This window comes from Aquarana catesbeiana, linkage group LG13 (genome assembly GCF_042186555.1).
Source record: "Aquarana catesbeiana isolate 2022-GZ linkage group LG13, ASM4218655v1, whole genome shotgun sequence".
NCBI classification, from domain to species: domain Eukaryota; kingdom Metazoa; phylum Chordata; class Amphibia; order Anura; family Ranidae; genus Aquarana; species Aquarana catesbeiana.
The window spans coordinates 21,600,185-21,616,341 of NC_133336.1; the positions used below are offsets into that span (position 1 = coordinate 21,600,185).

Below are 16,157 nucleotides of genomic sequence, written 5' to 3' on the forward strand. Positions count from 1 at the left end.
GTGCCATTCGGGCTCATCTGGGGTACCACTAATATGGGGCTCCCTTTGTCTCATATATATATTTGCACTGCTTAATGGGTTGTCACAGGACGGCCGGCAACCAATGATGCTCTTCTAGGGCAAAAACGCATGTCATCATTTATTGCTATGGCGCTTTTAGCTGGCCTGTCCGCACCAGGGCAACGCATGTTACTAATCGGGGGCAAAAGCACGCAGGGCTGCCCCCCAATATTTAGGAGAGGACAGAAGTGCACCTGCATCCAGACCTGCTCCACCCTCTGCCATGTGTCTGTGGCTGCAAAGTGGAGCTCTGATGGTAAAAGGGGGCTCTGGAATGGGGGAGGGGGGGGACTTTGTCATGGAGGATTCTGTGATGGCTGGTCTCTGAAGTGATGGGGGGGCTTTGTGAACGGGGGACTCTTATGTGATGGGGGAGGAATTCTATGAAGTGGGGTTCTCACATATAGGGGAATTCTGTCATGATAAAGGGCTCTGATGTGATGGGGGGGCTTCTGTTGTGATGGATGGACTCTGATTTGATGTGGGGTGGGCTTTGATGTGATTGGGGGAATCTCTGATGTGATGGAGGGGGGCTCTCATGTAATGAAGGGGTCTTTGCGATTGGGGGAGACTTTATGAAGGAGGGCTCTCATGTATAAAGGGCTCTGATGTGTTTGGGGGGGGGGGCTCAGATTTGACTGGGGCATCCTCTGGTGTGATGAGGGGATCCTCTGATTGGTGTGGGCTCTGATGTGATTGGGGGATTCTCTGATGTGATGGGGGGCTCATGTAATGGGGGGGTTTGCAATTGGGGGAGACTTTATGTAGGGGGGCTTTCATGTTTAAGGAGCCCTGATGTGATGGGGGGGGGGCGTTCTGATTTGACGGGGACATCCTCTCATGTGATGAATGGATCCTCTGTTTGGGGGAATCTCTGATGTGATGGGGGGGGCCTCTGATTTGACAGGGGCGTCCTCTGATGTGATGAGGGGATCCTCTGATTGGGGATATCTCTGATGTGATGGGGGGCTCTGACCGGTCTGCAGCTACGCAACCCCATACACCACAAACTGCAACATTTTTTTCTGCTTTCAACACATCAACTTCAAATGATAAAAAAAACATTTTCTTTTTGTCTATTGAGGGGCGCAGGAATTCAGATACTGTTGGGTTACACTGATCCCTACTGGAGCACTGGACACTGGCAAACAGAAAAATTGTGGGTTTGTCCAGGAAAACCCTTCCTCTATCCAGCATGCCTCCTTTTTTTTTTTTTTTTTTTTTTTTTTTTTTTTTTTTTTTTTGTGGAGAGGACTTGGTCTCATCCTTCTCAACGTCAGGTCTTCGTCCTCGTTGAGCTCCTTAAAGGACCAACACCTGACGTTGAGAAGGATGAGGCCAAGTCCTCTCCTCAACAGTCTCTAGTTCTGTTTTTTTTATCTTGGGCCCGATGGCTGTTGTTTGCTGTGTTGCCCACCTGTTGGTTGAACTTCTGTTGGGGCGACCCATGGTAAAAGACTTAATGTCCCTCAATGGACAGGAATGAAAATCGGACTGTAAAATTATTTTCTTGGAGCACATTGAAGGACACAGATCCTGGTACGATAATGCTCTTTGTATGGCTTTGCTACATACAGAGGCATGCTGGGTAGAGGAGGGTTATCATGGACTGGGCTATAATTTTTCTCTTTGCCGGTGTCCATTTCTCCTCATAGACGGAAGTATAACCCATCAATATCGGAGTTCCTGTGTTCCTCAATGGACTCCAAAAAAAAAAGAATTGTATGGGGAGTACAAAATCTTATCATTCCTTCACTTGTGTTTATGCCAAGCAAGAATTTGAATGCTAATTAAAAAATTAGACTTCAATGGGCCCTCGAAATGTTACCAGTTTCTTGTCTCCCGATTATGCTGAAGGTGATAATCTTGTTCCCTCCCCCATATTCTAGGTATGTTTTTTTGAGTTTTCTCGGAAGGTGTTTGCTGGATATTTAAGGTTCTCTCTTTTGTATATTTCAGTTCCTCCTGGTGTGATTCAGAATGGAACCCGCGTGCTGAACAGAGGGATCTTCCAAGGAGTCAGACCTCTACCCATCAATCCCATCGGCACCATGGCCATGAGGTATGACACACACACGGTGATAATGGCAATGTGGCTCTGGATAAAACTGGAGTGTTTTGGCACTTACAGAGGAGATGGAATCAGGTCATTGTAAATAGTATGCACTGCCTGTTTACCTTGTGTACAGGCTCGTGAAGTACCCACCATTGGGCAGAATGTGTCAGGAAATAGGCAGAAGGGATGGCCAAATCTGTGTGGCTATACTTAGGAAACTGAGACCAGACCAGTTATATTTAAAATAAGATTTATTTACATATAAAATAGCTAGTATGTGTAATCCATGAATGTCTCTCAGTCCCTATGTGTATATTAGAATACAGAACAAGAGTGCACAAGGGACTTTGCGAGACACAAACAATTTTTAAAAAAAAGCAATACAATTTTTATTCAGATACAATACCTAAAAGATTTTTTCACATTTAAAATCTTCGGACAATTTTCCAGATATATATACACATAAGGATATCCATAGTTACATAAATCATGACATGACTGGTAATCCAAGAATTAAATTAAATTCATTATTTTCCTCAAAATTCTACAAACAATACCCCATAATGACAACGTGTAAGAAGTTTTTTTGACATCTTTGCAAATTTATTAAAAATAAAATATGAAAACAATCACACGTGCAAAAGTATTCACGACCTTTGCTCAAAACTTTGGTGAAGCTCCTTTGGCACCAATTCCAGCCTCAGGTCTTTTTGAGTATGATAACACAGCCTTGGCACACCTATTCATGGCCAGTTTTTCCCATTATTCTTTGCAGGACCTCTCAAGCTCCATCAGGTTGGATGGGGAGCGTCTGTGCACAGTCATTTTCAGATCTCTCCAGAGATGTTCAATTGGGTTCAAGTCTGGGCTCTGGCTGGGCCACTCAAAGATATTCACAGAGTTGTCCCGTAGCCACTCCTTTGTGATCTTGGCTGTGTGCTTAGGGTCATTGTCCTGTTGGAAGATGAACCTTTGCCTCAGTCTGAGATCCACAGCGCTCTGGAGCGGGCTTTCATCAAGGATGTCTCTGTACATTGCTGCAATTATCTTTCCCTCAATCCTGACTAGTCTCTAAGTTCCTGCTGCTGAAAAACATCCCCACAGCATGATGCTGCTGCCACCACCATGCTCCACCACCAATGTAGGGATGGTATTGGCCAGGTGATGAGCGGTGCCTGGTTTCCTCCAGACATGACGCTTGCCATTCAGGCCAAAGAGTTCAATCTTTGTTTCATCAGACCAGAGAATTTTGTTTCTCATGGTCTGAGTCCTTCGGGTGCCTTTTGGTAAACTCCAGGCGGGCTGTCATGTGCCTTTTACTAAGGAGTGGCTTCCGTCTCGCCACTCTACCATACAGGCCTGATTGGTGGAGTGCTGCAGAGATGGTTGTTGGTCTGGAAGGTTCTCCTCTCTCCACAGAGAAATGCTGGAGCTCTGTCAGAGTGACCATCAGGTTCTTGGTCACCTCCCTGACTAAGACTCTTCTCCCCCGATCACTCAGTTTGGCCGGGTGGCCCACTCTAGGAAGAGTCCTGGTGGGTCCAAACTTCTTCTGTTTACGGATGATGGAGGCGACTGTGCTCATTGGGACCTTCAATGCTGCAGAAATATTTCTGTACCCTTCCCCACATCTGTGCTCCATACCATCCTGTCACAGAGGTCTACAGGCAATTCCTTGGACTTCATGGCTTGGTTTGTGCTCTGACATGCACTGTTAACTGTGGGACCTTTATATAGACAGGTGTGTGCCTTTCCAAATTATGTCCAATCAACTGAATTTACCACAGGTGGACTCCAATCAAGTTGTAGAAACATCTCAAGGATGATCAGTGGAAACAGGAGGCACCTGAGCTCAATTTTGAGTGTCATGGCAAAGGATGTGAATACTTATGTACATGGGATTTTTTTATATTTAGTAAATTTGCAAAGATCTCAAACAAACTTCTTTCACGTTGACATTGTGGGGCATTGTTTGTAGAATTTTGAGGAGAATAATGAATTTAATCCATTTTGGAATAAGGCTGTAACATAACAAAATAAGGAAAAAGTGAAGCGCTGTGAATACTTCCGGGTGCTCTGTATTTCTCACTTTTCCTGTCCAAACAATCATAGCTATGTATTCTTTCGCTTTTTTTTTTTTTTTTTACTTCTAACAACCTAATCTCTGCAGTTGTAAAGGTTCGTGTTTTTTCACCTTGATGCATCTTATGCATTTAGGTGAAAAAACGCCTGTCCGTGACCAGCCACCCCGTTTTACTTACCTGAACCCTCAAACTTGTCCCGTGGGGACGCGCTCTCTCTCTCTGCCCGGGGTTCTCTGCTCTTGATTGGATAGATTGATAGCAACGCAGCCATTGGATTCCGCTGCTGTCAATCAAATCCAATGACAATGGGCGCCAGGGGGCGGGACCGAGTCCTGCATTCAGCCTCTATGGACGCCAAATGCTGGACTCAGGAGCGCGCCTGCAAGGTAACTCCCCCAGAGCTGAGAGAGCCGCCGAGGGACCCCAGAAGACCAGGTTCGGGGCCACTCTGTGAAAAAACGAGCTGCACAGTGGAGGTAAGTATGACATGTTCGTTATTTAAAAAAAAAAAAAAAAGAACCTTTTAGTGTCACTTTAAGTGTATTTTTTTTTTTTTTTTTAATTGTTTGTGTCTCTCAAAGTCCCTTGGGCACTCTTGTTCTGTATTCAAGATTTATTTACAGTGAAACCAAAATCCATCCAAACACCAGCAAATGGGAAACGCAGCAAGCGTGAAGATACAAGTAACCCATAACCCAAAAACAAAGTAAAAAACAACCTAACTAATTAACAGAAATCTTTACTAGCAATTAACTAAATGGGGAACAGAGAAACGGGGCAGTACCAGAGATACAAGGAAGGGGGGGGGGACCAGGACTAGAATCAGTAACAAAGAGAGCAGAAAGTAGTCCCAGGACAAGGTAATCCAGGGCAAGGATGCCAAACTGTGCCCCCCCCCCCCCCCCCCACGCCCTGTTCATGATGTGCAAGCTTGGGGGATCCTACGCCCAGCAGTCTGTCGCTTGTCAAAATCACTACTCCTATCAGCCTTGTAACAGAAAGGCACCCCATCCCTACAGTTGCCCCTCCCATCCACCCCTTGTCCCGGCCCTGGGTACAAGACAGGAGCAAGATGTAGGTGCAAGGCAGGATCAGGCTCAGGATTTAACAGCAAGCATGCATCTTGCTGGCAGGCAGAACACTGAAGCAAAATGTTATAGTAGAGGAGGGACTAAATACCCTCCCAGCATCAAGTGGAGACACCTGGAGGACACAGGAACTACAACCTCATGCTCTGGGAAGTACAGTGCCACCAGTGATCCAGGTCCTGACAGAATGTTTTATAAATTTTGCATGTAGATATTGTAATACTACGGAAATTCCATGTAGCACTCCATAGACTTCTGTGGACAGCCAAAGATCATCATGGCAATCATTTCAATTTTCTTCCTTTTTAAAGTGGTGGTTGGTTGTCAACTTACAAGGTATAGAGGGGGGTTCAAATGTGCCCCCTAATATTTCCAATGGGCTGCATATGTAATTCAACAGGAGATGATCATAGACTGAAGATAACTGTGATAGCAGATCTCATTAAGGGTAATCCTAAACGGCTGGCGGGATAGGGTTAAAGAGGAACATTTTTTTTTCTTTTTTCTACGGAAAGTCACCATGTGATTTGGCAATACTCGAGCTCTCATTTTAATTATGGGTCTGCTTTAAATTAAACCCGTCAATGTTAAATTTCCGTACACCTTTGCGGAAATAGTTGAAGTGAAGTAGGATTTGGATTGCTTCTAAATATGTCTATTACAACCTTCTCTTTAGGTCCCGGAGTTTGTTACAAAGTAATAATTATTTGCCTGGTATAATTGCCAAAGTTGGTTTCTTTGATGTGTCGAAAATGTTGTTACTTCTGTTTCATTATTTCATTTTTTTTCTCCAGTTGTTTGTTCTACACTTTTAAATTCAGAATACAATGAGACAATAACCTGCGTAAATGTCAGGAAAAAAGTAATTTATGTATATGTGTGTGTATATGTATATATATATATATATATATATATGTATGTATGTATGTATGTGTGTGTGTGTGTTGTATGTCTATACTGGTATCTATCTATTTATTTATTTTGCAACATTTGTCAGCAGATGCCTATATAATAATATTTCCACCCCAAATGTCTTTAATGATTTACTACAAAGCCGCCATGTATCATCACACTTGCCTGTTGGCGATGTTTATTAGTGGCTCTGGGTGACACAGGACCGTCTTCCTGGTGTCTGGATGGGCCAAGGTCACTCCACATAATGATCACCCATTAATTGTGAGAGTCATTTCTCTGACCCTGCCAAGTCCTCCATGTTATTTGTTGGTTCATAAATCTCTGACTGTAAATCTATGTAAAGAGACAATGTCCCACCAGGGTTTAACCCCTTCAGTGATGCACACACCACATATATTAATGTCTTATTTTCTGGCTGACTACCTGTAGTATATATGAGGGGATGTTCTATAATGCAGCCTACATGCACCCTTCCCATGTCACTAGGTGTTGGGTGTTTAGGCTTTAAGTGGTTCTATAGACAGAATGCATTCTTCTATAGACAGAAGGATTTTAATCTTAATGCATTCTATGCATTAAAGTGACACTAAAGGTAAATCTTTTTTTTTTTTAAATAACAAACATGTCATACTTACCGCCACTGTGCAGCTTGTTTTTCACAGAGTGGCCCCGAACCTCCTCTTCCAGGGTCCCTTGGCGGCTCTCTCGGCTCCTCCCCTCATCAGATAACCCCCTGGGAGAAGCGCTCTCCCGGGGGGGTACCTTGCGGGCGTGCTCCCGAGTCCAGCATTCGGAAATCATAGACCCCAGTGGCTGCGACATTGGATTTAATTGACAGCAGCGGGAACCAGTGGCTGCACTGCTATCAATCTATCCAATAAACAGCCGAGAACCCCCTAGCAGAGAGACAGTGCATCCCTGTGGGACAAGTTCAAGGGTTCAGGTAAGTAAAAGGGGGGGGGGGCCTGGGGGGCGGTCATTGACAGGTGTTTTTTCACCTTAACGCATAGGATGCATTAAGGTGAAAAAACACAATCCTTTACAACCTCTTTAAGGTTAAAAAACCTTCTGTAAGCAGCCCCCCCCCCCAGCCCCCTCTAAAATACTTACCTGAGCCCGATTATGATCCAGCGATGTGCACAAGAGCAATGGCTCTCTCCCTCCTCATTGGCTCAGACACAGCAGCAGGAGCTATTGGCTCTTATTGCTGTCAATCACTGCCAGTGTGGTGGGGGGTGGGGCCAAGACACGCTCTGTGTGTCATATGGACACACAGAGACAGCTCTGGTGCGAGCACCCGCATAGCAAGCCGCAAGCCACATACAAGGTGCTTCTGCCTTACAAAAAGTTTTTGGGCAGCAACAGTTAACGTGTAAAAAGAAAAACAAAAAAAAAAACAAAAAAAAACACACATCTGCTCCCCATTCACACCTGAGACCTCATAACACTAACGAGTCACATGACACCGGGTAGGGAAAATGGCTAATTGGGCCAAATTTGGACATTTTCACTTAGGGGTGTACTCACTTGTGTTGCCAGCGGTTTAGACATTAATGTGTGGTTGTTGTGTGTGTTGAGTTATTTTGAGGGGACAGCAAATTTACACTGTTATACAAGCTGTACACTCACTACTTTACATTGTAGCAAAGTGTCATTTCTTCAGTGTTGTCACATGAAAAGATAAAATATTTACAAAGATGTGAGGGGTGTACTTACTTTTGTGAGATACTGTATGTTGCCCTCCAATGCTCCTTGCTGCAAATGCCAGTTATAGGTGGGGCAGTGGCTAACTTTTGGGAATGGTTGGGAATGGTTGGGAATGGCTGCTTTAATCTGACTATTTTCAGAGTCCATATACAATATTTTGGGATGTGGCTCTGTTGTATAATTAGAGTTAATGAGTGCCCATAGTGCCACCCAATGCCTCCTCGATCGATCTGTTTCTAATCCTGTGCTTTGCTTGAACAGTCCAGATTTTCACCCCCTATTTTGTCTTTTTTTTCAGGAATGGGATTGTCAACTGCCGAATGCGGACGGAGAGCGAACCGTCTTGTGGCTCCCCGGTAGTCAGCAGCGACCCCAAGGAGGACCACAACTACAGCAGTGCCAAGTCTGCCAACAAGCGGAGCTCGTCATCCGCCAGCGACTCCGTGTCCTCTTCCTCCGCCGACGACCACTACGAGTTCACGGCCAAGGTCTGCCACGACGGTAGCGACGTCAGCTTCCAGAGCCACGAAAGCCACAGCGAGACGGAGGAGGAGGACAAAAAACAGAAGAAAGAAGCCAAGGATGCGTTCGCCGACAGCGGCTACTCCCTGCAACACAAGAAAAAGCAGCACTTGCTGAAAGTGCGGCGGATCCCCAGCGACGCCCTGCCGCTGAAAAAGAGACGCACGGAAAAGCCGCCAGAAAGCGACGACGAGGAAATGAAAGAGGCGGCGGGTTCACTTCTGCACTTAGCAGGAATCCGATCGTGTTTGAATAACATCACCAATCGGACGGCAAAGGGGCAGAAAGAGCAAAAGGACAAAGAAACCACAAAAAATTAAAGCAAATCTTTTTTTTTTTTTTTTTTTTTTGATTTGTTTGAACTCGGAACAGTGTCTTTACGCACGTCAGGTGAACTAAAAAAAAAACAAAAAAAAAAAAGAAAGGAAAAAAAAAAGATTTTGTGGCAATATCAAACCATTTTCTTCTTTCCCTTTTTCTTATTTTATTTTTTTATTTTTATTTTCTTTGGGGGTGGGGGGACCCTTAAAGTGTTTATTTTATAAAAGGATATTGAAGCCATAGAACTTAGCCAACTCGCAAATGCTTTTTTTTTTTCATTTGCCGACTTAAAAAAAAAATATATATATATATATTTCAAAAGCCAAAATCACCCACTCACTCTGCAACATACATCAGGATGTTGAGATGACATTGGGATGATCCTGGGATGGATATTGGTGCCACCTAAAAAATTACGGAAGGTTTCCGACCTTCCGGCCAACGTTCATTTGTGCAATTTTACAGCCCTTATTTTGGTTGAAAGCGGTTGTACAACTCGCCTAATATCACGAAGAGTCACTATGATACAAGAAAAGCGCGTGCCATAATTCTCACAAGGTCTCCTTCCGATGGGCGTACACCCGAGTCATGGAAGGGAAACTACAATTTTCCTGGTTTTGCAACCCAGAGAGTCAGCAACACAAACCTGGAATAACGGCCAAGTAGATGACAGGTTACTCCTTTCTTTCAAAAATACTTCAACTGCCATTTTGAAAAGGATCGATTGGCCAACCTCACCAAGTACGTCTTTCTGAAAAAAAAAGAAAAAAAAAAGAAAAGGAAAAAAACATTCACAGCGCTACATAACCTGCCACAAGTTTTATTCATATAAACACACAAGTAAAATAAAAGGAAAAAAAAAATAAGTCACCGTATTAATCACTTGGAGCGGTGTACGGGGTCAAAATGAAACACAAGTTTTTTTGGGTCTTTTTTTTTTTTTTTTTTTTTTTTTTTTTTAATTCAGCATCAGTTTCTTGTAAATTAAAAAAAAATAAATAATAATGTATTTAGCATGGAGCATGAATTATTTTCATATAAATATAGAAAATAGAGAAAAAAGGCACCGCCTCTAATTGGAAGGCCAAGGGCCTGGACTTCATTTCCCCCCTCTTTAATTTTATTTGTTTTGTTTTTTGTTTTTTTTGTTTTTTTTGGAAGCAGGTTTTTAAGGTCTAACCTTCTTCAGGGACAAACATTTGACTGTTGGGGAACTTTTTCTCTCTCGCTCTGCAATATTCTGATGATTACAATTGCCATTCTCTGGTAGGGCCCCCCCGGGTGGTGGAAATCTGCACCATCCTGGCCCCCCCCCCCCCGCACCCTTACTGTGCTTCTCTGTTAATATATAGAAAAGAGTTTGTCTTTCTCCTCTCTGTCTACTTGGCTAACACGAGGCAATAATTTTGTTGGTGAACGGAGTAGAGAGCGTGGCTGGCGGACGTTGAACGCATTCACTGGGTCATAGAGTCTGCAGTAGATTACTGTAGCCTCGTCATGTGGGGCACGTCCCCGGGTTTTCATGTTATGTACTTTTGGTATAAAATACTCTTTTGTTTTATGTTTGCCCTCAACACACAACAATACTGCCATTTTGCATTGATTAGGATTTATGTCTTTTTGCAGATTTTTGTTATTTATTATTTTTTTTTTTTTAATTTTATTTTAGGGTAGTTAAAGGGTAATTCCACTTTTGCTAAAATTAATAAAACTATATATATATATATATATATATATATATATATATATATATATATATATAATTTTTTTTATTAAAAAAAAATAAAATATATATATATTGCTATTGATATAAAAATATATCAAATGAAGAAAATGTATATGTAAATATATACATTTTTGTAGCCAAAAAAAATCTTTATTCGATTTAACTTTTATATAAAAATAAAATAAATATTTTTTTTTTTTGCTGAACAGACATTTTTTACAGCTCTTGCAGCTGTTTTACCTGTTAAAAAAAAAAAAAAAACATTGCCAGCTGTAATTTTCTGGCAACAGGGAGAGGGTGAATTCTATATGTGAGCTTTAGTACAAATGTCAGCAGGTGGGACTGTGCATTAAAGTTTGGTAACCTCTATACAGTATGTATAAGGGTTTGTTTTTCTCAGCAAAAGTGGAGTTAAACTTTGAAAGACCTGGAAAAAAAAAATTTTTTTGTGTGTGTGTGTATATATATATATATATATAATATTTTTTTTTTTTAATTCATTCATTTGGTTTTGCTATTGACTGTGATTAATATATATATAGATAGATTTTTTTTTTGTTTGTTTTTTTTTGATGGATATATATATATATAGATATATATATATATATATATATATATATATATATATATCTATATATATATATATATATATATATCACAGTCAATAGCAAACTACATTTAGAAATAGTTTTTTTTTAATTCATCATTTATAAATGTAATTTGCTATTGACTGTGATATAGATATATATATAAATATCAAAATAATATCAATAGCAAAACCAAATGAATGAATAAAAATATATATATATATATACACACATACACAGTGTAATATGTGTGTGTGTATGTATATATATATATATATATATATATATATATATATATATATATATATATATATAGACTTAATATCATATGTCTGCTGCTCATATGCTCACCTTACTGCCATCACATCACTGCCCGTGTCCCTTACAAAGTGCAATATAAATACACTGCCAGAAGAGGGAACTCTGCTGGGACAAACATTTTTATTTAAGGTGGTGCCAAGGTTGTTGCGTGGCACCTCTCTGAACAAAGATGATCACTGCCTGGGACTTTGTTGAAAGGTGCCCACTGCAAAAAAAAAAAAAAAAGACTGACGGCAGTTATTTCTAACCATTTGGGAAGGTGGGCAGTAAATTCAGAAAGTCTTCCTAATTTTCTGTTAAAAGAGCTTTAATTTCTTTCACTACATAGTTTTTTTTTTTCCGACAGTTTTCTGGAATTTTCAGCAATGTGTTGGCGTCATCGCACACAGCCCTGTATTAATAACCTACCCTCGCCACTCGCTATCGCCCTCTGCTGTCTACATTGTATATGTTTTGTACCTAGAAATCAGCTTTGTGATCTCCTCCACAGCAGCATTAATAAATCAATGTGTCTGATAACAAAGACATGTCTGAAAAGCTCTGAATGATACAGAAGTTTTACAGCAATTTACAAAACAAAGCTTTTGTGGGGTGGGGGGGCTGTAGAATTTTAAAAGCATGAGTCCTCTTTTTGAAATAAAATTTCTGCCCTAAATGCATTAATTGGGTACCATAAAAGTTGCAAGTTTTGATAAAGTTTTATTTTGCAGATCACTGCTCGCTCCTCGTTGCTCCCCATCTGATTGGGATTGTGAATAGGGACCCTCCAGGGAGGTTAGAACATGGATATGTGGTGCTGGAACCATTGGAGGATCCTGTTGATGTTTCTGCTCCAGTGTTGTAGTCGTGTCTGCATTTTGGGCTGGCAGCTTCTACATGGAAAAGGATCTTCACTGTTTTGTTTTTTGTTTTTTTGTTTCTGATGCAATAAAAATAACCTGAGTATATAAGGATCCACACCATAGGATAATAAATAGTCCAGATATATATTTATTCCAATGTAAGATCAAGATGAAGACTTTATGAAGAAGCCTATGCTTATCAAGGACCAAAACGCGCCTCTTTTTCAGGGCTATAACAATATAACAAAAAAAAAAAGATATATAAATAAGCCTAGTGTCTGATATAACATTGAAAATATATAAATGCAATCAATAAATGGAAAAAAAATAAATCAATGCTTAAAAGAACTGTTAATGAGTAACAATCAATAAAGTCATTGATGATCGTTCCTTTATGCATTGATTGTTCATGTATTTGATTGCTTTTTGTATATGTTCAATGTGCACACTAGACTTCTTATATATCCCCTTTTTATTATACTGTTATAGCCCTGATGAAGGCATGTGTTGCCACTAGAGCGTGTTGGCTCTTTTACTTGATCTTACATTGGAATACATATAATATATATCTTGGATTATTAAAGGTGTTGTAAAGGCAGAAGGTTTTTTTTTTTATCGTAATGCATTCTATGCATAAAGATAAAAAGCCTTCTGTGGGTAGCAGCCTCCCCAGCACCCCCCCTAATTATTTACCTGAGCCCCCTCTCTGTCCAGCGATGTCCACGAGTGTCTTAGCCATCCAGGACTCTCCTCCTGATTGGCTGAGACACAGCAGCGGCGCCATTGGCTCCCGCGGCTGTCAGTCATTTAGCCAATCAAAAGAGCGGGGCCGGGTCAGTGTCTGAATGGACACAGGGAGCTGTGACTCGGCTCGGGTGCCCCCATAGGAAGCTGCTTGCTGTGGGGGCACTCGACAGGAGGGAGGGGCCAAGAGCAGGGAAGACGGACCCGAGAAGAGGAGGATCCTGGCTGCGCTGCGCAAAACCAACTGCACAGAGGAGGTAAGTATAACATATTTGCTATTTTTATTTTATTTTTTAAATTTAACTTTATTTTATTTTTTTTTAAACTGAGACTTTACAATCACTTTAACCTGTGTTGTGGCTCTTCAGTCTTAGATCCTTTTGTTTGCCTCCAGGAAGGTGATCTAGCCATCTAGGTGATGGTCACCAGTGGCCCTCGTACCAGGGGATTATGGGTAGTGAGCCCCTAGGGAGGTGACCTGACCGTGGTGTTGATTTGACGTACTGCTTCCAGGTAGTCACCAGTGGCCCTTGTGCCGCCCAGCAGGGGATTGTGGGTAGTGAGCCTCCAGTGAGGTGACCTGGCCATGGTGCTGATCTGGAGTGCTGCTTGCAGATAGTTACCTTGTGGCCCTCTTCTTAGCAAAGGATTGTGGGTAGTGAGCCAGGGAGGTGAACTAGCTGTGGGTCTGATCTGATGCGCTGCTTCGATAGTTACCAGCGACCCTCGTACTGCCCAGCAGGAGATTTTGATTTGTGACCCCCCCACCCCAGGAAAGTGACCTGCCATGCTACTTGCAGATGGAGTCACCCATGGCCCTCATAATACCTTGCCATCTAGAATTAGTGCAGATAAGGTAAAAAAATAAACAAAAAATAAACCTCATACTGCCAAAATTTGGGGCGAATACCTAAAGAGCACTCCAAATGTTGCTGCTGTTTATAAACCTGTAAATTCCGAAGCGGAATCCTCTTCTCATACCGTGTTGCTGCATCTTGGCCGTGGCGTTTACTTGGATTCAATTAATGTTTTTGTTTACATTTTATGTTTCTGTAAACAGAATTTTAATCACTGCCAACATCCCGATGTGATGGGTCCTGTGCCAGCGCCGCTTCCTCAAAACACATGGTTATAGCTCTATCGGTTAGGCTAGGCCAAGACGCAGAAATTATACTCCTGGGTTTCGCTGCAGAGCCTCCATTCTCAACCAGAGTTCCTCCAGAGGTGTCCAGAGGGTACACGAGCCAAAGCTGATCGACCTCCCATCTCATGGGGCCTGCATAGTCCCAGGGCCAATGCCACCTGCCAGAGCCAGCAGCAGGACACCAATGATCGTTTTTTAGCCATCTGGCCACAAATGTAAGGAGCCTTCTTCCCAGAGCTAGGTTATTCTTGCCTTTGACCATCAATGTAAAGAGCATTCATTATATTGACATTCAATGTAAGGGGTATTCTTTCCACTGACCACCAGCGTAAGTATCATTTCAGCTCACTGACCACCAATGTAAGGGGCATTTTTCCCCTGACCCTCAATGTAAGGAACATTCTTCCCACTGATCACCAATGTAAGGAGCGTTCTTCCCACTGATCACTAATGTAAGGAACATTCTTCTCACTGATCACCAATATAAGGAACATTCTTCCCACTGACCACCAATGTAAGGAACATTCTTCTCACTGATCACCAATGTAAGGAGCATTCTTCTCACTGATCACCAATGTAAGGGGCATTTTTCCCCTGACCCTCAATGTAAGGAACATTCTTCCCACTGATCACCAATATAAGGAACATTCTTCTCACTGATCACCAATGTAAGGAACATTCTTCCCACTGATCACCAATGTAAGGAACATTCTTCCCACTGACCACCAATGTAAGGGGCATTCTTCCCACTGATCACCAATATAAGGAGCATTCTTCCCATTAAAAACCAATGTAATGGGCATTCTTCCCAGTGTTAGGTGATTCTTCCCTTTGACCACCAATGTGTAAGGGGCATTCTTCCAAAAGCACCAATGTAAGGATCATTCTGACCACTGACCACCAATGTAAGGATTATTCTGACCACCAATGTAAGGAACATTCTTCCCACTGACCACCATTGTAATGGGCATTCCTCCCAGTGTGAGGTGATGCTTCCCTTTGACCACCAGTGTAGGGGTCATTCTTCCAAAAAACATCAATGTAAAGAGCATTCATCAAATTGACTACCAATGTCAGGAGCATTCTTCCCAATGGCCACCAATGTTAGGCTATTCCACTGACCACCAATATAAGGGACCGTTTTTTAGCTGGGGTTCCCCGAGACCTGAAACCTATTTTAAGGGTTCCTCTGGGTTAAGAAGGTTGGGAATGGCTGCTATAGAGCAATCATTTGGGTCTGAGTGTACTGCTGGAGTCTCTTCTTATGGAGGGGTTCCATGTTTTTCATCCTTATCCCCAATGGATGTCGGATCTCAAGGTTTATTGACTGTGTGAAGGTAAAGCTGAACTCCAGAAAGGTATACATCTGTTTAATGCAGTTGTTTCCCTTACAGAAAAAAAAACAAAGTATTTTAAATGCAGCTAATATAAGTACATTGATGTATATACCAGCTATCCTCCGCACAACAGGAAGGCTGAGCAGTGAGCCAGTCACAGGCTGTCATTGCATTGCACAGGGCAGCCAGTGGAGATAGCCAAAGGACTCCTAGGAAGTACCTGAGCGCCCGTAGACAAATGTTCATTTGGGGCCTCCAAACTTTCTAAGCAAAGGGACAGTTTACTCTCCTTCAGACTTTAAAGGGGCTGGAGTGTGGTAAGTGGGAGTAGAAAATACCCCAGCGTTGGTGGGAGGAGAAATTTCCCTAATTACTGGTATTAGTGGAAGGAATAGTGCCCTATCATTGGTGTCATTAGGAGGAACAGTGTTCCATTGTTCTATGTCACTGGAGAAAATATGCCCCAATGTTTGTGTACTTGGGAGGAATAGTGCACCATCATTGGTGTCAGGAGGAGGAATAGTGTCCCATTGTTGGTGTCAGTGGAATGAATAGTGCTCCATCATTGGTGTCACTTGAAGGATTAGTGCCTTATCATTGGTGTCAGTGGAAGGAATAGTGCCCCATCATTGGTGTCTTAAGGAGGGATAGTTTTCCATTGTTCTATATCCGTAGGAGAAATGATGCCCCAATGTTGGTGTCA

At 42.1% G+C, this 16,157-nt stretch overlaps 1 protein-coding gene across 1 annotated transcript in view; it reads left to right on the forward strand.

Annotated features, from left to right (window-relative positions):
- Positions 1 to 9,093, forward strand: part of LOC141116520 (forkhead box protein N3-like) — a 123,266-nt gene extending 114,173 nt beyond the window's left edge. Inside the window, exons 5-6 of the mRNA XM_073608918.1 lie at positions 2,020 to 2,122; positions 8,209 to 9,093. Coding sequence (XP_073465019.1) covers positions 2,020 to 2,122; positions 8,209 to 8,752 — 647 coding nt within the window. The 3' untranslated portion in view covers positions 8,753 to 9,093. The remainder of the gene's footprint in view (positions 1 to 2,019; positions 2,123 to 8,208) is intronic.
- Positions 9,094 to 16,157: the final 7,064 nt, after the last annotated feature.